Here is a 19,444-nt window from a genome sequence, read left to right as displayed (position 1 = left end):
CCGTTATCCAATGACCAATAAAGACCAAATTTGGCATACAGAACCGCCATTACCCACTTTCTCTAATAACCCGGGCAACGGCGGGTCCCCAAGCTAGTATATAATAAAGGTGAAAGTTTGTATGTGGAGGACAAAAGTGTGGCGGTGTATGTGCTAGCTTTCTGATTGGCTGCCACTGTGGTCTCTGATTGGCCAGCCTGAAATTCCAAGATTCCGATTGGCTGGGCAGCGATGCTATTTGCATATGGTCTCTGATTGGCCAGCTTCAAGAGGAGCCCCTGGTGGAGAAAAGAGTTCATGACAGAAACGGGGACATGAGAAGGAAATTTGCATATGGTCTCTGATTGGCCAGCCTCAATTCCAAGATTCCGAGATGAAAAAGAGAGGAAAGGAAAAGGCTAGGGGCTGAGTCAGAAAATTACCAATACAGACCACACTTCGCACACAGAGCCTGCAAGACCCACTCGACATCCTACTGCAACCATGGATGATGGGACTTGCAGTAGCATCACTCACATTCTGAGACCGCTGTTAACCTCATCCAATGACTGATCAGGACCAAACTTGGCATACTGAGTCTCCATGACACACTCTACATCCTGGTGCAGTTTGGAGGAGGATGCACCATGGACAATGGAACTTGCAATACCTGCACTCCCTTCCTAAGACCATTACAACTGCCAACAATGATGGATCAGGACCACAATTTACACTGAGAGCCCACATGACCCACTCTACATCCTGGTGCGGATTGGAAGAATTTGACAGTGGATGATGGGACTTGCAGTCACTTCACTCACTTTCTGAGACCACTGAGACCCTCGCCAATGACTGATCAAGACCAAACTTGGCACACAGAGTCCCCATGACCCACTCTACATCCTGGTGCACTTTCGAGGAGGACAGACCATGGATGATGGGACTTCAAGTACCTCCACTCCCTTCCCAAGACTGCTACAACCCTTACTAATGTCCGATCAAGACCAAACTTGGCACACAGAGCCACCTTGACCCACTCTACATCCCGATGCTGTTTGGAGGAGGACGGACAATGGATGATGGGACTTCAAGTTCCTTCACTCACTTCCTGAAAACAATGCAGCCGTTATCCAACGACCAATAAAGACCAAATTTGGCATACAGAACCGCCATTACCCACTTTCTCTAATAACCCGGGCAGCGCCGGGTCCCCAAGCTAGTACTATATAATAAAAGTGAAAGTTTGTATGTGAGGGAGGACAGAGGGAGGACAGAGGGAAGACGGAGGGAGGACAGAGGGAGGACGTAGGGCGGAAAAGTTTGTGGCAGCTTTCTGATTGGCTGCCACTATGGTGCTACTTGCATATGGTCTCTGATTGGCCAGCTTCAATAGGAGCCCCTGGTGGAGAAGAGGGTTCATGACAGAAATGGAGACATGAGAGAGGAAATTTTCATATGGTCTCTGATTGGCCAGCCTCAATTCCAAGATTCCGAGATGACAAACACATGAAAGGAAAAGGCCAGGGGCTCTGTCACAAAATTACCAATACAGATGAAACTTGGCACACAGAGACCCCATGACCCACTAGACATCCTACTGCAGTTTGGAGGAAGATGGACCATGGATGATGGGACTTGCAGTACCATCACTCACTTTCTGAGACCGCTGTTGACCTCATCCAATGACTGATCAGGACCAAACTTGGCACATAGACCTCTCATGACCCACTTTACGCCCTGGTGTGGTTTGGCCAGGGATGGACCATGGATTATGGGACTTGCAGTACCTTCATTCAATTCCTGAGACCACTGCAACCCACATCCAATTACCGACAAAGACCAAACTTGGCACACTGAGTCACCATGACACACTCTACATCCTGGTGCAGTTTGGAGGAGGATGCACCATGGATGATGGGACTTGCAATACCTGCACTCTCTTCCTAAGACCATTACAACTGCCAACAATGATGGATCAGGACCACAATTTACACAGAGAGCCCACATGACCCACTCTACATCCTGGTACGGTTTGGAAAAATTTGACAATGGATGATGGGACTTTCAGTCACTTCACTCACTTCCTGAGACCCTCGCCAATGACTGATCAAGACCAAACTTGGCACACAGAGTCCCCATGACCCACTCTACATCCTGGTGCACTTTTGTGGACGACAGACCATGGATGATGGGACTTCAAGTACCTCCACTCCCTTCCCAAGACTGCTGCAACCCTCATCTAATGTCCGATCAAGACCAAACTTGGCACACAGAGCCCCTATGACCCACTCTACATCCCGATGCTGTTTGGAGGAGGACGTATGATGGATGATGGGACTTCCAGTACCTTCACTCACTTCCTGAAACCACAGCGACACTTATCTAAATAGCAAAAAAGACCAAACTTGGCACAGAGAGCCCCCTTGGCCAACTCAACATTCTGGTGAGGTTTGGGGGAGAACAGACTATGGATGATGGGACTTGCAGTACCTAAACTCACTTTCTGAGACCACTGTGACCCTCATCCAATGATTGATCAAGAACAAAACTTGGCACACAGAGCCCCCAAGACCCACTCTCCATTCTGGTGCAGTTTGGAGGAGGATGGACTACAGATGATGGGACTCGCAGTACCTTCACTAACTTCCTGAGACCACTGCGACCCATATAAATAACTGATAAAGACCAACCTTGATATACAATTCGTTTCTCAAATAACCCGGGCAGCGCCGGGTCCCCAAGCTAGTATATAATAAAAGTCAGTGTTTGTATGTATGTATGTATGTATGTATGTGTGCGTCGGGAGGTGTATGTGGTAGCTTTCTGATTGGCTCCCACTTTAACAGCCCACTGTGACCAACACGGGTGACGAACCTGGACCAAACTTGACACGCATAACCCCCATGACACCCTTTACCTCCTGGTGAGGTTTGGGGGAGGACAGGCAAATGATGATGGGATTTGTAGTACTTTCAAAACTTCGGTTCCCAGAGACTACTATGGCAACCAACAAAGACCGATAAAGACCAAACTTGGTACACAGAGCCCCCAGGACTCACTCTACATCCTACTGCAGTTTGGAGGAGGGCAGACCATGGATGATGGGGCTTGAAGTAACTCCACTCACTTCCCGAGACTACTGCGGCCCTCATCCAATGACTGATCAAGACCAAACTTGGCACACATAACTCCCGTGACCCCCTTTACGTCTTGGTGACGTCTGGGGGAAGACAGACAATGGATGATGGGATTTGTAGTACTTTCCAACCCTTCGGTTCCCACAGACCACAGCGGCCCCCAACAAAGACCAATAAAGACCAAACTTGGCACACAGAGCACCCATGACCCACTCTATATCCTGGTGCTGTTTGGAGGAGGGGCCATGGATGATGGGACTTGAAGTACCTTCACTCACTTCCTGAGACCACAGCAACATTCATCCAATTACCAATAAAGACTAGGCTTGGCACACAGAGCACACATGACCCACTCTACATCCTACTGCAGTTTGGAGGAAGATGGACCATGGATGATGGGACTTGCAGTACCATCACTCACTTTCTGAGACCACTGTAACCTTCATCCAATGACTGATCAAGACCAAACTTGGCACATAGACCTCTCATGACCCACTTTATGCCCTGGTGTGGTTTGGCCGGGGATGGACCATGGATTATGGGATTTGCAGTACCTTTGCTCAATTCCTGAAACCACTGCAACCCTCATCCAATTACCGATAAAGATCAAACTTGTCACACTGAGTCTCCATGACACACTCTACATCCTGCTGCGGTTTGGAGGAGGATGCACCATGGATGATGGGACTTGCAATACCTGCACTCCCTTCCTGAGACCATTACAACTGCCAACAATGGATCAGGACCACAATTTGCACAGAGAGCCCGGATGACCCATTCTACATCCTGGTGCAGTTTGGAAGAATTTGGAAATGGATGATGGGACTTGCAGTAACTTCACTCACTGAGACCCTCACCAATGACTGATCAAGATCAAACTTTGCAATAAAGAGCCCCCATGACCCACTCTACATCCTGGTGCACTTTTGAGGACAGACCATGGATGATGGGACTTCAAGTATCTCCACTCCCGCCCCAGGACTTCTGCAAACCTCATCTAATGACCAATCAAGAAAAAACTTGGCACACAGAGTCCCCATGAGCCACTCTATATCCCGGTGTTCTTTGGAGGATGGATGATGGATGATGGGACTTCCAGTACCTTCACTCACTTCCTGAAACCACAGTGACACTCTTCCAAATACCAAGCAAGACCAAGCTTGGCACAGAGAGCCCCCATGGCCAACTCAACATTCTGGTGAGGTTTGGGGGAGAACAGACCATGGGGACTCTGTGTGCCAAGTTTGGACTTCAAGTACCTCCACTAACTTCCCAAGACTGCTGCAACCCTCATCTAATGACTGATCAAAACCAAACTTGGCACACAGAGCCCCCATGACCCACTCTCCATCCTGGTGCATTTGGTGGAAGATGGACCACAGATGATGGGACTCGCAGTACCTTCACTAACTTCCTGAGAGAACTGCGAGCCATATAAATAACTAATAAAGACCAACCTTGATACACAATTCCTTATTCAAATAACCCGGGCAGTGCCGGGTCCCCAAGCTAGTATATAATAAAAGTCAGTGTTTGTATGTATGTATGTGTGCGGCGGGAGATGTATGTGGCAGCTTTCTGAGTGGCTGCCAATTTCACAGGCCACTGCGACCAGCATGGGTGATGTATCTGGACCAAACTTGGCACACATAACCCCCATGATGCCCTCTACACCCTGGTGAGGTTTGGGGGGGGGGGGGAGGACGAACAATGTATGATGGGATTTGTAGTACTTTCATACCCTTTGGTTCCCAAAGACCACTGGGGCCCTTGATAAAGACTGATAAAGAGCAAACTTGGCACACTGAGCCCCCATGACCCACTCTACATCCTACTGGAGTTTGGAGGAGGGCAGGCCATGGATGATGGGACTTGAAGTACCTCAACTTACTTCCCGGGACCGCTGCAACCCTCATCCAATGACTAATCAAGACCAGAAATAGCACACATAACCCCCATGATCCCCTTTACGTCCTGGTGTGATTTGGGGGAGGATGGACAATGGATGATGGGATTTGGGGCGAACAAACTGAAATTAAATCCAGACAAGACAGAGGTACTCCTGGTCAGTCGCAAGGCCGAACGGGATATAGGGTTACAGCCTGTGCTGGATGGGGTCGCACTCCCCTTGAAGGCGCAGGTTCGCAGCTTGGGTGTGACCCTGGACTCATCGTTGAGCCTGGACCCCCAGGTTTCAGCGGTGACCAGGGGAGCATTTGCACAGCTCAGGCTCGTGCGCCAGCTGCGCCCGTATCTCGGGAAGTCTGACTTGGCCACGGTGGTACACGCTCTTGTCACATCCCGCCTGGATTACTGCAACGCTCTCTACGTGGGGCTGCCCTTGAAGACGGCCCGGAAGCTCCAGCTGGTTCAGCGTGCGGCAGCCATGTTACTAACTGGAGCGGGTGGCAGGGAGCACACAACGCCCTTGTTATCCCAGCTCCACTGGCTGCCGATTTGCTACCGGACCCAATTCAAGGTGCTGGTCTTGGCCTACAAAGCCCTAAACGGTTCCGGCCCAAAATACCTTTCCGACCGCATCTTGGCCTACGAGCCCACGAGGACCTTGAGATCGTCTGGGGAAGCCCTTCTCTCGGTCCCGCCTGCGTCACAGGCGCGGCTGGCGGGGACGAGGGAGAGGGCCTTCTCGGTGGTGGCCCCCCGGCTGTGGAACACTCTCCCTGCTCACATCAGACAGGCGCCCTCCCTCATGTCCTTTCGGAGAAGCCTTAAGACATGGCTGTTCGAGAGGGCATTTAATTAAGTGCTACAGCAAGACAATATGGTAATGAGAACTGGAATGGAACAAGGAATATGAGATTGGCTATGATTCTACTAAGAGACGAAGCGGATTTTTAGTGTAGTCTGTAAGTTGTGTATTGTTTATATGTTGTTGAAATGGATTTTGTAACTGTCTTTTATGTGTACTGTACACCGCCATGAGTCGCCCTTATGGGCTGAGAATGGCGGTTAATAAGTGCATTAAATAAATAAATAATAAATAAATAAATTTGTAGTACTTTCAAACCTTCAGATCCCACATACCACTGTGGTCCCCCCAAAAGACCGATAAAGACCAAACTTTGCACACAGATCCCACATGACCAACTCTACATCCTGCTGCAGTTTGGAGGAAGCTGAGCCATGGATGATGGGACTTGAAGTACCACTACTCCCTTCCCGAGACCGCTGCGACCCTCATCCAATGACAGATCATGACCAAACTTTGCACACAGAGCCCCCATGATCCACTCTACATCTTGATACTGTTTGGAGGAGGATGAACCATAGACGATGGGATTCGCAGTCCCGTGACTCACTTTCTGAGACCGCTGTGACCCTCATCCAATGACTAATCAAGACCAGAAACAGCACATATAACCCCCATGACCCCCTTTACATCCTGGTGTGATTTGGGGGAGGATGGACAATGGATGATGACTTGAAATACCTTCACTCACTTCCTGAGACTGCTGTGACCGTCATCCAATGACTGATCAAAACCAAACTTGGCACACAGAGCCCCATAACCCACTTTCTCTAATAACCCGAGTTGCGCCGGGTCCCCAAGGTTGTGTGTGTTTGTGTGTTTGTGTGTGTGTGTGTGTGTGTGTGTATATATATATATATATATATATATATATATATATAGTATGAAACTCTTATAAGGGGTTGGTTTAACCTCTGTCTTGTTAGTAAAACTGAATTTCCGTGTCACAAAAGGATGCATGTCTCAAATGTGTGTCATCAACATCAAAAAATTGGAAATCTCTGTCCTAAAGAGATCGGGTGCTGTATACATAAGTGTGTATACAGACAGTCCCCAAATTGCAGACATCCAACTTACACATCCAATGCCTAGTTAAGAATGGGGCTGAGACAACAGGAAGTGAGAGAAATCTACCCCTTGAAAGGGAGATTCACTCCTGGAAGAGTTATCAGGGGAAAAGATGTCTCAACTGAAGCTTTATCACCAATCCTTGTTTATGAACAACAAGCCAAATTTTTCCCAATCATATTATCACCGAGACAATTTAATTAACCTTGAATTTTGGAAAATATAATTCACGCACTATCAGGAAGTACTGTGAACCCAAGCAGCAATGGCTCTGGAACAAACCTGGCCCATAGACCCAAGATGGCAAACTGAATACTGGTGGGGTTTGAGGGGAACTGATCTTGAATTTTGGCAGTTACAATTCACCCCTTCAAGAGATCACTGTGAACCCCAACAACGATGCATCTGGACAAAACTTGGCACACAGACCCAACATGACCAACTTAAAGTCCTGGTTGGGTTTGGGAGAATTGACCTTGAATTTTGGAAGTTATACTTCCCCCGCATCCAAACAGCATTGTGATCCCAACCAATGGTGGATCTGGATTGGCTCTAGTTTCTGCCAACCTAGCAGTTTGAAAACATGCAAATGTGAGTAGATCAATATGTGTGTGAAAGTGTGAAAGTAACGGCACTCCATGCAGTCATACTGGCCACATGACATTGGAGGTGCCTATGGACAACACCAGCTTTTTGGCTTAGAAACGGAGATGGGCATAACCCCCCAGAGTTGGACACGACTAGACTTAATGTCAGGGGAAACCTTTACCTTTACTTTACTTAGTCCACCCACAATAAAAAACAAACACTGTGAACCCAAACGACAATGGATTTGGACCAAACTTAACATTAGTACCCACAATGCCAACTTTGTATCCTAGTAGGGTTTGGAGGAAAGTGTCCTAGAATTTTGGGATTTATAGTTCACCCACATTTAGATAGCATTGTGAACCCAACCAATGATGGCTCTGGACCAAACTTGGCACACAGACCCAACATGACCAACTTCAAGTCCTGGAGGGGTTTGGGGGGAATTGACCTTGAATTTGGAAGTTATAATTCACCCACATCGGAACAGCATTGTGATCCCAACCAATGATGGATCTGGACCAAACATGGCCAACTTTTAATACTGGTGGGGTTTGAGGAAAATTGGCCCATGATTTGGGGAATTGTAGTTCACCCACAATCTAAGAACACCGAGAATCCAAATGACAAAGATTTGGACCAAACTTAGCATGCATACCCACTATGGCCAACTTTGTATCCCACCAGGGTTTGGAGGAAAGTGACCTAAAATTTTGAGATTTATAGTTCACCCACATCTAGATAGCACTGTGAACCCAACCATCCGTGGATCTGGACCAAACTTGGCACATATATCCAACATGGCGAACTCTGAATGTTCTTGGGGTTTGGGTGGAATTGACATTGAACTTTGGGAATTATAGCTGACATACATCCAGAAAGTACTGTGAACCCAACTGACAATAGTTCTGGACCAAACCTGGCACGTATACTCAACTTGGTCAACTTTGAATACTTGCAGCGTTTGGAGGGAATTCACCCTGGATGATGGGAGTTGTAGTTCACCCACATCTTTATACATTTTCTAATGGGACCATTCATAAACCCTTAAAACAAGAAATCACTCATTCTAATTTTTATCATTACAAAAGACCTAACTCAGGCATCGCCGGGTACCTAAGGAAGTCTATAACAAAATTCAACACCTGTTTGTATGCATATATGTTTATATGAACGTAGAGCATTGTAACTCCCAGCAACAACAGATCTAGACCAAACATGGTACACAGACCCCCCCCCCCCCATGCCCAACAGAACATACTGGGAGGGGGGGGGTTGGGGAGGATGGGCCCTAGATTCTGTAAGTTATGTTTCACCAACATCCAGAGATCACTTTGAACCCAGCTGACGATGGATTGGGCCAAACCTGTCACACAGACACAACTTTAAATACGGGAAGGGGGGGGGGGCTTGATCCATGAATTTGGAAATTGTATTTCACCCTCAAAGAACACTATGAATCCAACCAATGATGGATCTGGACCAAACCTGGCACACAATCCTAACATGGCCAAGTTTGAATACCTGTGGGGATCGAGGGGAATTGAACTTGAATTCAGGGAGTTGTAGTTCACCCACATTCAGCGAGCAATGTGAACCAAATGGACAATGAATGTGGACCAAACTTGGTAGACATACCCAGCATGACCAACTGTGAATACTGGTAGGGTTTGGAGGTGACTGGCCCATACTTTGGGAATTGTAGTTCACCTGCAATCAAAGAGCACTGTGAAACCAACAACAGACTTGGATCTAACTTTGCACACATACCCAACATGGCAAACTTTGAATAATGGTGGGGTTTGGAGGTGAGTGACCCACAGTTTTGGGAACTGTAGTTCACCTGCAATCAGAGAACACTATGAACCCAACCAAAAACTGATATAGAGCACACTTGGCACACAGATCCCCCCCCCCCCCCCTCCCCCATGACTAATAGAACATACTGGAAGGGTTTGGGGGAGAATGACCCTGGATTCCAAGAGTTATAGTTCACCAACATCAAGAGAGCACTCTGAACCCAGCTGATGACGGATCTGGACCAAACTTGGCACACATACCCAACATGGCCAACTAAATAATGGTGGAGATTGAGGGGAACAGACCTTGAATGTTGGGTGTTGCAGTTCACCCGCATTCAGAGAACACCGTGAACCCAGCCAACAACAGTTCTTGACCAAACTTGGCACACATACCCAACATGGCCAACTTTGAATACTAGTGTGGTTGGAACAATAACAGATGATGATGATTGGACTTGCAGTCCACCCATATCCTTATGCATTTTCTAATGGGACAATTCATTTAATCGAAAACAAAACAATGATCCCCCCCCCTAAAGTTTATCTTTACTAAATTACCTAACCAATGCATGTTTTTAAAATGTACCTATTCCATCTTACATACAAATTCAACTTAAGAACAAACCTACAAGACCTGTCTTTGTCTGTAACTGGGAGGCTGCCTATATGTAAGTGTGTATATACCAGGTCTTGCTGGCAACAGTCTGGCTATTCCTTGCCCAGGAAAAGCCTGTGAAATGCACAGGGCTGCCATTAAGCGAACAGATGACTTTAAGTCACATGTCCACCATGAATGGCTGCAAGCCACTGTGCAGTTTCAGTCAAAGGACTGATGGTACCTTTCAAAATTGAGGAAATGCAACACATTAGTTGTCACTCTGCTGTGCCTTGAGGTCCCAAATGCACAGTTTCCAGGCTGAAATGATGACCTTTTTGCTTTCTCAGACTTTTGTGCACAAAATTTGTGCCATGTTCCAAACAATTGAAAAATATTGTGTACAATACAACCAAACCCATCATTGGCAACTATTAATTTTAAAGTGGGAGACTCCCAGGGTGGATTTTCACTGCCATATAATCCAGTTTCTGAATCCAGATTACACAATGTAACAAAATTTGAAATATTTTCTGTTCCTGGTTTGAAAGTGTTGTTTCCTGTTTAATTGTGTGGTTCTTACTTTAAAAGTAGTTGTTATGCTCCAGACACTTCATTTTTGTGGCTACAAACTAGGTTGTATTGGCCGAGAATCTTATCTGATATTCACTGAAAAACTAGAGCAAAATGTGCTGCAAAATGTGTCCCTCCCGCAAAGAAAGTTTTTGCAGTTTAATAAAACTTTTTCCATGTTTTTATGATAGAACCAATTAAAAATGACATTTATAAGTCAGGAACAAAAACTGTGTAACAGAGTGTAATCTACTCTGAACTGGAATATATGAGTCACATTGTTCCATGTTCTTTGAACTGGATGCCGTATCATCTAGTTCAAAGCAAATAATCTGGATTTAGAAACTGAATTATATGGCAGATGCCAGATAAATGTAATTTTTGGGTTGTTTTAAAGTTCTTATGAAAAATAGGCGTAATCCTATACCCCACACTATACCATAAACTCTGTATTGACTGGATAGTGATATTGGAAGTCATTCAAAACTAATGAAGGCAAGCTTAATGTGAGTGTTGCTGTTTTTTTTAATAAAAAAAAACATTTTGCTGGTTGCTTGAGAGTTCTGGTTACCCAAGAGTCAATTGTATTTTATCACGATGTCTACTTTTAACTTATTTATGATGTTTGTATCCCGCTTTCTCTCTCTCAAGGAGACTCAAAGCAGCTCACTATTCTAATTGCACTACGGATAAATGAAAGTAGATAAGCATTACAATAGAATTAAAGATGGGCTTTACAACAAAAATCAGTCACATCATGAAAAACCTGTTCCAACGACCTAAAACACAACATCCCCTAGTTTGGTCTTCAACACTCTCCTCTCCAAAAGCCTTAATGCCTTGCTATCGTAACTCTACACCAGGCATGGGCCAACTTGGACCCTCCGAGTGTTTTGGACTTCAAATCCCACAATTCCTAACAGCCTATTAGGCTGTTAAACTGGGCTCTACAGGCCAATGGATACTCCACCATGGACATCAGAAGGGCTGCAAGACCAAGAACAAGCCACAAGAGGAAAGACAAAGATCCACCCAGAGGAAAAGTGTTCTTACCAGACATCAAGGTAACCACTGACCACACAGGGAAGCTGATGAAGAAACACAACCTGCGAACTATCTACAGACCTACTAAGAAAATCCAACAAATGCTATGTTCAGCAAAGGATAAGAGGGATCTTCTCACCTCTGCAAGAGTCTACCGTATACCATGCAGCTGTGGACAAGTCTCCATAGGGACCACCCAGCACAGCAGCATTGCCGCAGACACGAATCAAAGAACATGAAAGGCACTGCAGACTAATTCAACCAGAGCCATAGCAGAGCACCTGATGAACCAACCTGGACACAGCATATTATTTGAGAACACAGGCATGCTGGGCAGCAACCAACCACCCTAACAACCACCATGTCAGACTACAGAGAAGCCATTGAAATCCACAAGCACATGGAAAATTTCAACAGAAAGAAGGAAACCATGAAAATGAACAAAATCTGGCTACCAGTATTTAAAAACTCTAAAATCAGGACAGTAAATAAAAAGGAACACCCAAAAAACAGGGGAAATCCAGACAATAATCAACCAGGGCCAGCTAACACCTCCCAACAAAGGATTCCCCTGGGCAGCAACCAACCAGACTTTGAAGTTGCAAGGCAATTAAATGCTAAACAAGGTGGCTAATTGCAACATTTCCACTTGCCTCAAACAGATAGGAGTTCTTTCTCCCACCCTAGACTAGTTTCCAACAATCTCACGACCTCTGAGGATGCCTGCCATAGATGTGGTCTAAACGTAAGGAGAGAATGCTTTTGGAACATGGCCATACAGCCTGGAAAACTCACAGCAATCCAGTGATTCTGGCTGTTAGGAATTGTGGGAGTTGAAGTCCAAAACACCCAGGCGGCCCAAGTTGGCCCACGCCTCCTCTACACATTTGAACATGCGTGGCTTTGTGTTGACCTATGTATTTTAATGTTGTTGTTTCTATTATCACACTATGAAACATATGAAAAATGTTCTGTTCCTGGTTTGAAAGTGGCATGTCCTGTTTAATTCTGCAGTCCTCGATTTGAAAGTAGTCATCACTCCACAAACATTGTTTTTGGGGCCACAACAATGTTGAATTGGCCAAGACTCTTTCGAGATTGATATTCCTTGAAAAACTAGCACAAAATGCGAACAAAAAACTGTATGCAGTTTGATACACTTTCCCCATCTTTTTTATGACAGACCAATTAGGAAATGACATGGATCACCCAGGAACACAAATCATAGTGTGGCAGGGTGTTTGTGATTATTTCTACCCAGCCTTCTCTAAGGGCCCTTCCACACAGCCATATAACCCAGAACACCAAGGCAAATAATCCACAATATCTGCTTTGGACTGGAATATGTGAGTCCACACTGTCATATCATCTAGGTGGATTTTATATACCTGTGTGGAAAGGGGCCCAGAATACCAAGGCAGATAATCCACAATATCTGCCTTGAACTGGGTTGAGTCCACACTGCAATATAAAATTAATAATTTTGTAATATAATATATTATATATGGTGTATACTACAAGTTATGATATAGTACAATATATTATATAATACTAATAATATAATATACTGGTAGTGTATTATATAGATTGTGGTACAATATAGTACAATATAATAATATAATTGTATATTATATATTACATGTAATATTACTAATAATATGGCGGTATAGTGGTATAGTAAAATATAGGACTATATAATACTAATATTGTGTTATGCTAGTAATATATTGTATATACCTATCATATTGATAATACTGTATAATGTAATACAGTATCATACTAATACAAATAAGTCACTTCAAGGATGCCATCCATCCATCTTGCCCTTGGTCAGCCCCTCTTCCTTTTGCCTTCCACTTTCCACAGCATAATTGTCTTCTCTAGGCTTTCCTGTCTCCTCATAATGTGGCCAAAGTACTTCAACTTTGTCTCTAGTATCCTTCCCTCCAGTGAGCAGTCGGGCTTTATGGACTGACCTTGAAGGAGCTGGGGGTGGTGACGGCCGACAGGGAGCTCTGGCGTGGGCTGGTCCATGAGGTCACGAAGAGTCGGAGACGACTGAACGAATGAACAACAACACTAATACAAATACAATATAATAATATATAATAATATTGTAATATAGTAATACTAATATTTAAAAAATAATTACTACTCAGTCTCCTCGGGGAGATAGGGTGGGATGAAAAGAGTTATTACTGATAAGAACAGATACTAAACTTGATTTTAGCCAAAAGGCCGTGAAGGTATGTTTCCCCCTCCCACGGCACGTGCCCGCTTTGTGTTGATCGGTGACCGTAATTTCTGGTTGCTTCTGGAGTGAGAGAATCAGCCGTCTACGAAGATGTTGCCCAGGGGACGCCCGGATGTCTTGCAATCCTGCGAGGAGGCTTCTCTCATGGCGTGGAGGCTGCAAAGATGGCTGAGCAATGACCCCTCACAAACTAATACCCATGCCAACATAAAGGCAGATCAGATAGCACACCAACTCTTGAAGAATGGGAAACCCAACCTTGCCACCAAAGTAGGAAATAAACCAATAGCCAGAGATTGAGAACAACCTTCATGAACTCTTTTACATCTACTGAATTGGACATGGCTCTCAATAAATGTAAAAATGGCAAAGCAGCTGGCCTGGATGATCTACGGATGGAACAAATCAAGAACATTGGTCCAAAAGCAAGGTGCTGGCTGCTGGAGCTGATGAACAACTGCACTGCATCCTGTCAGATCCCCAAAATCTGGAGGAAAGCAAGAGTCATCGCCATCTTGAAGCCAGGCAAAGACCGTAATAACCCAAAAAGCTATAGACCAATCTCCCTGTTGTGCCACCTCTACAAAGTTCTGGAGAGACTTATTTTGCATAGAATTATGGAAAAAATAGACCCATGTCTGATCCCACAGCAAGCTGGCTTCAGGAAAGGCAAAAGCTGCACATCACAAGTGCTAAACCTGACTCAGCACATAGAAGATGGCTTTGAAAGGCAGCAGATCACAGGAGCTGTCTTCATAGACCTGTCAGCAGCTTATGATACTGTGAACCACCGCCTCCTCCTGAGAAAAATGTATAATATCACAAAGGACTACCACCTCACCCACCTCATAGGAAACCTGCTACAAAACAGGAGCTTTTTTTGTTGAGTTCCAGGGCCAGAGAAGCAGATGGCGGAAACAGAAGAATGGCCTGCCTCAGGGGAGCGTGCTTGCTCCATCCATGTTCAACATTTACACAAATGACCAGCCGCTGCCAGAAGGGACAGAGAGCTTCATCTATGCTGATGATCGTGCCATCACTGCTCAAACAGGGAGCTTTGGGATGGTAGAACAGAACCTCTCCAAAGCTCTAGGTGCTCTTACCACCTATTACAGGGAAAACCAGCTGATCCCTAATCCATATAAAACACAGACATGTGCTTTTCACCTTAAGAACAGACAAGCATCCCGAGCTCTGAGGATTACCTGCGAAGGAATCCCACTGGAGCATTGCAGCACACCCAAATACCTGGGAGTCACTCTGGACTATGCTCTGACCTACAAGAAGCACTGCCTGAATATCAAGCAAAAAGTGGGCGCTAGAAACAATATCATATGAAAGCTGACTGGCACAACCTGGGGATCACAACCAGATACAGTGAAGACATCTGCCCTTGCGCTGTGCTACTCTGCTGCTGACTATGCGTGCCCAGGGTGGAACACATCTCACCACACTAAAACAGTGGATGTGGCTCTTAATGAGACATGCCGCATTATCACGAGGTGTCTGCGCCCTACACCACTGGAGAAATTACACTGTTTAGCCAGTATTGCACCACCTGACATCCGCCGGGAAGTGGCAGCCAATAGTGAAAGGACCAAGGCAGTGACATCTCCAGCTCATCCCGTTTGGGTATCAGCCAGCACGTCAACGACTTAAATCAAGAAATAGTTTTCTAAGATCTACAGAGACACTCGCTGGAACACCTCAGCAAGCGAGAGTCCAAAAGTGGCAGGCTCAAACCCAGAACCTCAATCAATGGCTGATACCAAATGAGAGACCCCCCCCCCCCTGGGCACACAGAAAACTGGGAGACTTGGAAGGCGCTGAACAGACTGCGCTCTGGCACCGTGAGATGCAGAGCCAATCTTAAGAAATGGGGCTACAAAGTGGAATCCATGACATGCGAGTGCGGAGAAGAGCAAACCACAGGCCACCTGCCGCAATGCAACCTGAGCCCTGCCACATGAACAATGGAGGACCTTCTTGCGGCAACACCAGAGGCACTCCAAGTGGCCAGATACTGGTCAAAGGACATTTCATCACCTACCAAGCCTGCAAACTCTGTTTTGTCTGTTTGTTAAAATGTAATACAATTGTCTGGTTGATACTGACACAATAAATAAATAAATAAATAAATAGTGACCGTAATAAAGTTTTGTTGTTGTTACTGAAAATATATAATATATAATGACATACTGCATTACTGTATATTGGCGTATTTGAAGTTGTAATGTTTTTGATTACGAGCCGCTTGGAGTCTTCATGTGGAGAGATAAGGAGGGATATTAAAAAGGTAAAGGTTTCCCCTTGACATGAAGTCTTGTCCTGTCCAACTCTAAGGGGTGGTGCTCATCTCTACTTCTAAGCCAGAGTCTGCACTGTCCATAGGCAACTCCAAGGTCATGTAGCCAGCATGACTGCATGGAGCGCTGTTACCTTCACGCAGAAAAGGTACCTATTGATCTACTCATATTTGCATGTTTTCAAACTGCTAGGTTGGCAGAAGCTGGGGCTGACAGCGGGAGCCCACCGCACTCCCCGGATTCGAACCGCCAACCTTTTGGTCAGCAAATTCAGCAGCTCAGTAGTTTAACCTGCTGCGCCACCAGCAGGATATATAATAAATATAAATAAATAAAACCCAGTTCAAAGCAGATAATGTGGGATTTCATACAGCTCTGTAGAAGGGGCCTAAGAAGAGACCCCCAGAGGCCATATTGCTTAGACACAAGGGGCGAGTAAGAAATGAGATGAACGAATAGTCATCGCAGATGTGGGCCTATGTGCCTGTGAGGTCGGGATAAGCGTCGTGTGTGGACGTACACGGAGGCAGGCCAGCAGAGGAGGCCTTCCTCGGCCCCAAGACGGGGCAGGAGGGCGGGGAGAGGCCTTGAGGGAGGAGGTCGTCTCTGGAGGGGAAAGGGGCCCCGCGCTCACCTTGGAGCCCGCGCATTTGTCGAGGAACTCGCGCAGCTCCTTCCGCCCGGCCTCCCGCAGCGCCATGAAGTTGACGCGCCCCGCACTCAAGTGCGCCGCCATGACTGGCGCTCTCTCGCTCTCTCTCTCTCTCTCTCTCTCACACACACACACACACAGCAAGTGGGTCACGTGACGACGAGGGGGCAGGGCCCTGCCTCACGCGCCAGAACGGGGCGCTGAGGCGGGGCACGTGACTGCCTCTCCTCCCCCGCCTCTTTTGTCCCTCACGCGGACCTTGAGGCCTTCGCTTCCACAGCCCCCCCCCCCCCCAGTGGTCCTGATTGCCCATTAGTCCCCAGCCCTCCCACTTTCCTAGTTGGGGCTCAAATGGCCCAGTTCCTCCTTCCCTCCTTCTGCTTCAGCTTGTCTCAGTGGCTTTATTTTGGTGTCAGGAGCGACTTGAAAAACTGCAAGTTGCTTCTGGTGTGAGAGAATTGGCCGTCTGCAAGGATGTTGCCCAGGGGACGCCTGGATGTTTTGGTGTTTTACCATTCTTGTGGGAGGCTTTTCTCATGTCCCCGCATAGAAAGCTGGAGCTGACGGAGGGAGCTCAACCTGCTCTCCCCAGCTGCGACAATATCTCACGAAGCCAGACCAGACCACGGTGGTCCACGCCTTAGTTACCTCTAGATTGGATTGTTGCAATGCACTCTACGTGGGGCTTCCCTTGAAGACAGCCCGGAAACTTCAATTGGTCCAGTGCTTGGCAGCCAGACTTCTAACTGGGGCGAATTACAGGGAGCGGTCAACCCTCCTGTTTAAGAAGTGCCATTGGCTGCCATTTATCTTCCGGTCCCAATTCAAGGTGCAGGTTATTACCTACAAAGCCCTGAATGGTTTGGGACCCACCTACCTTTGTGACCACATCTCCTACCACAACCCTGCACGATCTCTTCGATCCTCTGAAGAGGCCCTTCTCTCACCTCTTCCCCTATCACATGCTCGACTTGTGGGAATGAGGAAGAGGGCCTTCTCCGCTGTGGCCCCCCTGCTTTTGGAACACGCTACCTAGGGAGATCAGGCAAGCCCCCACCCTAGCTACTTTTAAGAAAGATTTAAAAACCTGGTTTTTGCGATGTGCCTTTGGAGAGTGACCACTCAACCCATCTGGTCGTTTTAACCTGTAACTGCCCTCAGAATATAGCACCTTCCCCTGTCCCCTACAAAGGCCAAATCCCACTACTTCTCCCTGTCGGACTCCTCTCTTACAAATGCACTTTTATCCCTATCTTGCCCAGGGTTTTAACTTTTTAATATTTTACCTCATACATTTGGCCTGCCCTCTGTGTCTGATTTTATCATGCTATTTTATATTGTTGATTTTATTTGTTATTTAATATTTTGTTATGATGTATTTTTGTTACTGTGTTTAACTATGTTGTATTATTTTGGGCTTGGCCTCATGTCGACATGTCAGTCTTCAGTCCTGCAGGCACGAGGGTTTAACCCATTGCGCTACCAGGGGCTCCATGCCTCAGTAGCTGCAGAGGCAGTTCTGAGGGCAAACATCATCATCACTGGCAAACCCTTGTGTCCGAGTAAGATGGCCTTCCAAGCATTGGGTCTTGGCGGTGTGTCCATAGGTGACTGTGGCCCCTTTCACACAGCTGAATAAAAGCTCACATTTTTGCTTTGAATTTATTTATGTATTTATTTCCTAGATTTCTACCCTGCGCATCTCATAGAATCATAGAATCATAGAATCAAAGAGTTGGAAGAGACCTCATGGGCCATCCAGTCCAACCCCCTGCCAAGAAGCAGGAATATTGCATTCAAATCACCCCTGACAGATGGACATCCAGCCTCTGCTTAAAAGCTTCCAAAGAAGGAGCCTCCACCACACTCCGGGGCAGAGAGTTCCACTGCTGAACGGCTCTCACAGTCAGGAAGTTCTTCCTCATGTTCAGATGGAATCTCCTCTTTTGTAGTTTGAAGCCATTGTTCCGCGTCCTAGTCTCCAAGGAAGCAGAAAACAAGCTTGCTCCCTCCTCCCTGTGGGGACTCATCACAAAGGGGACTCAAGTTTGGCAAGATTTGATGCCGCATTACCAATATAAATAAACAAATAAACACATGGAGTAATACAAACAGATAATATATAAATACAATTCAAAGATTTTGAAATATTAAAAGATTACAAGCATAGTGCTTAGACCCGTAGTCATAGTTACTGCTGCATTCCGTATTGCATTATTCCCCAAATGCGTGGTGCCACAGATAGGTCTTCAGCTTTTTCTTGAATGTGAGGAGAGATAGGGACAGTCTAATCTCGCTGGGGAGGGAGCTCCACTGCCAAGGGGCACCCACTGAGAAGGCCCTATCATCCCCACCAATTGCGCCTACAAGAGGGATGGAATCAAGAGCAGGTGACCTGAATGCTCTAACCGGTTCATAGGGGGAGACACATTCTGACAGATAATTTATTTATTATTTATTTATTTACCTTACTTATATACCGCTGTTCTCAGCCCGAAGGCGACTCACAGCAGTTCACAACAAATACGAACAGCAAAAATTCAGTGCTACAGTATAAAAACAGTTAACAACCTAACACACTACACAATTAATAAACAATTACTACAATACCCATTCACTGTCGTCTCATCATCAAAAACATGTTCCAGATTCGTCATCCATTGTTCCATTCCAGTG

At 46.1% G+C, this 19,444-nt stretch overlaps 1 protein-coding gene and 1 pseudogene across 1 annotated transcript in view; both read right to left on the bottom strand.

Annotated features, from left to right (window-relative positions):
- The window catches only part of VPS33A (VPS33A core subunit of CORVET and HOPS complexes), a 44,614-nt gene extending 27,715 nt beyond the window's left edge, over positions 1-16,899 (bottom strand). The window contains exon 1 of the mRNA XM_060785987.2: positions 16,751-16,899. Within this exon, the coding sequence (XP_060641970.2) occupies positions 16,751-16,852 (102 nt within the window). The 5' untranslated portion in view covers positions 16,853-16,899. The remainder of the gene's footprint in view (positions 1-16,750) is intronic.
- On the bottom strand, positions 13,676-13,806 carry LOC132782197 (U2 spliceosomal RNA; annotated as a pseudogene).
- Positions 16,900-19,444: the final 2,545 nt, after the last annotated feature.

This window comes from Anolis sagrei, chromosome X (assembly GCF_037176765.1).
Source record: "Anolis sagrei isolate rAnoSag1 chromosome X, rAnoSag1.mat, whole genome shotgun sequence".
Taxonomy (NCBI): Eukaryota; Metazoa; Chordata; class Lepidosauria; order Squamata; family Dactyloidae; genus Anolis; species Anolis sagrei.
This window is presented reverse-complemented; position numbering and strand designations above follow the sequence as displayed.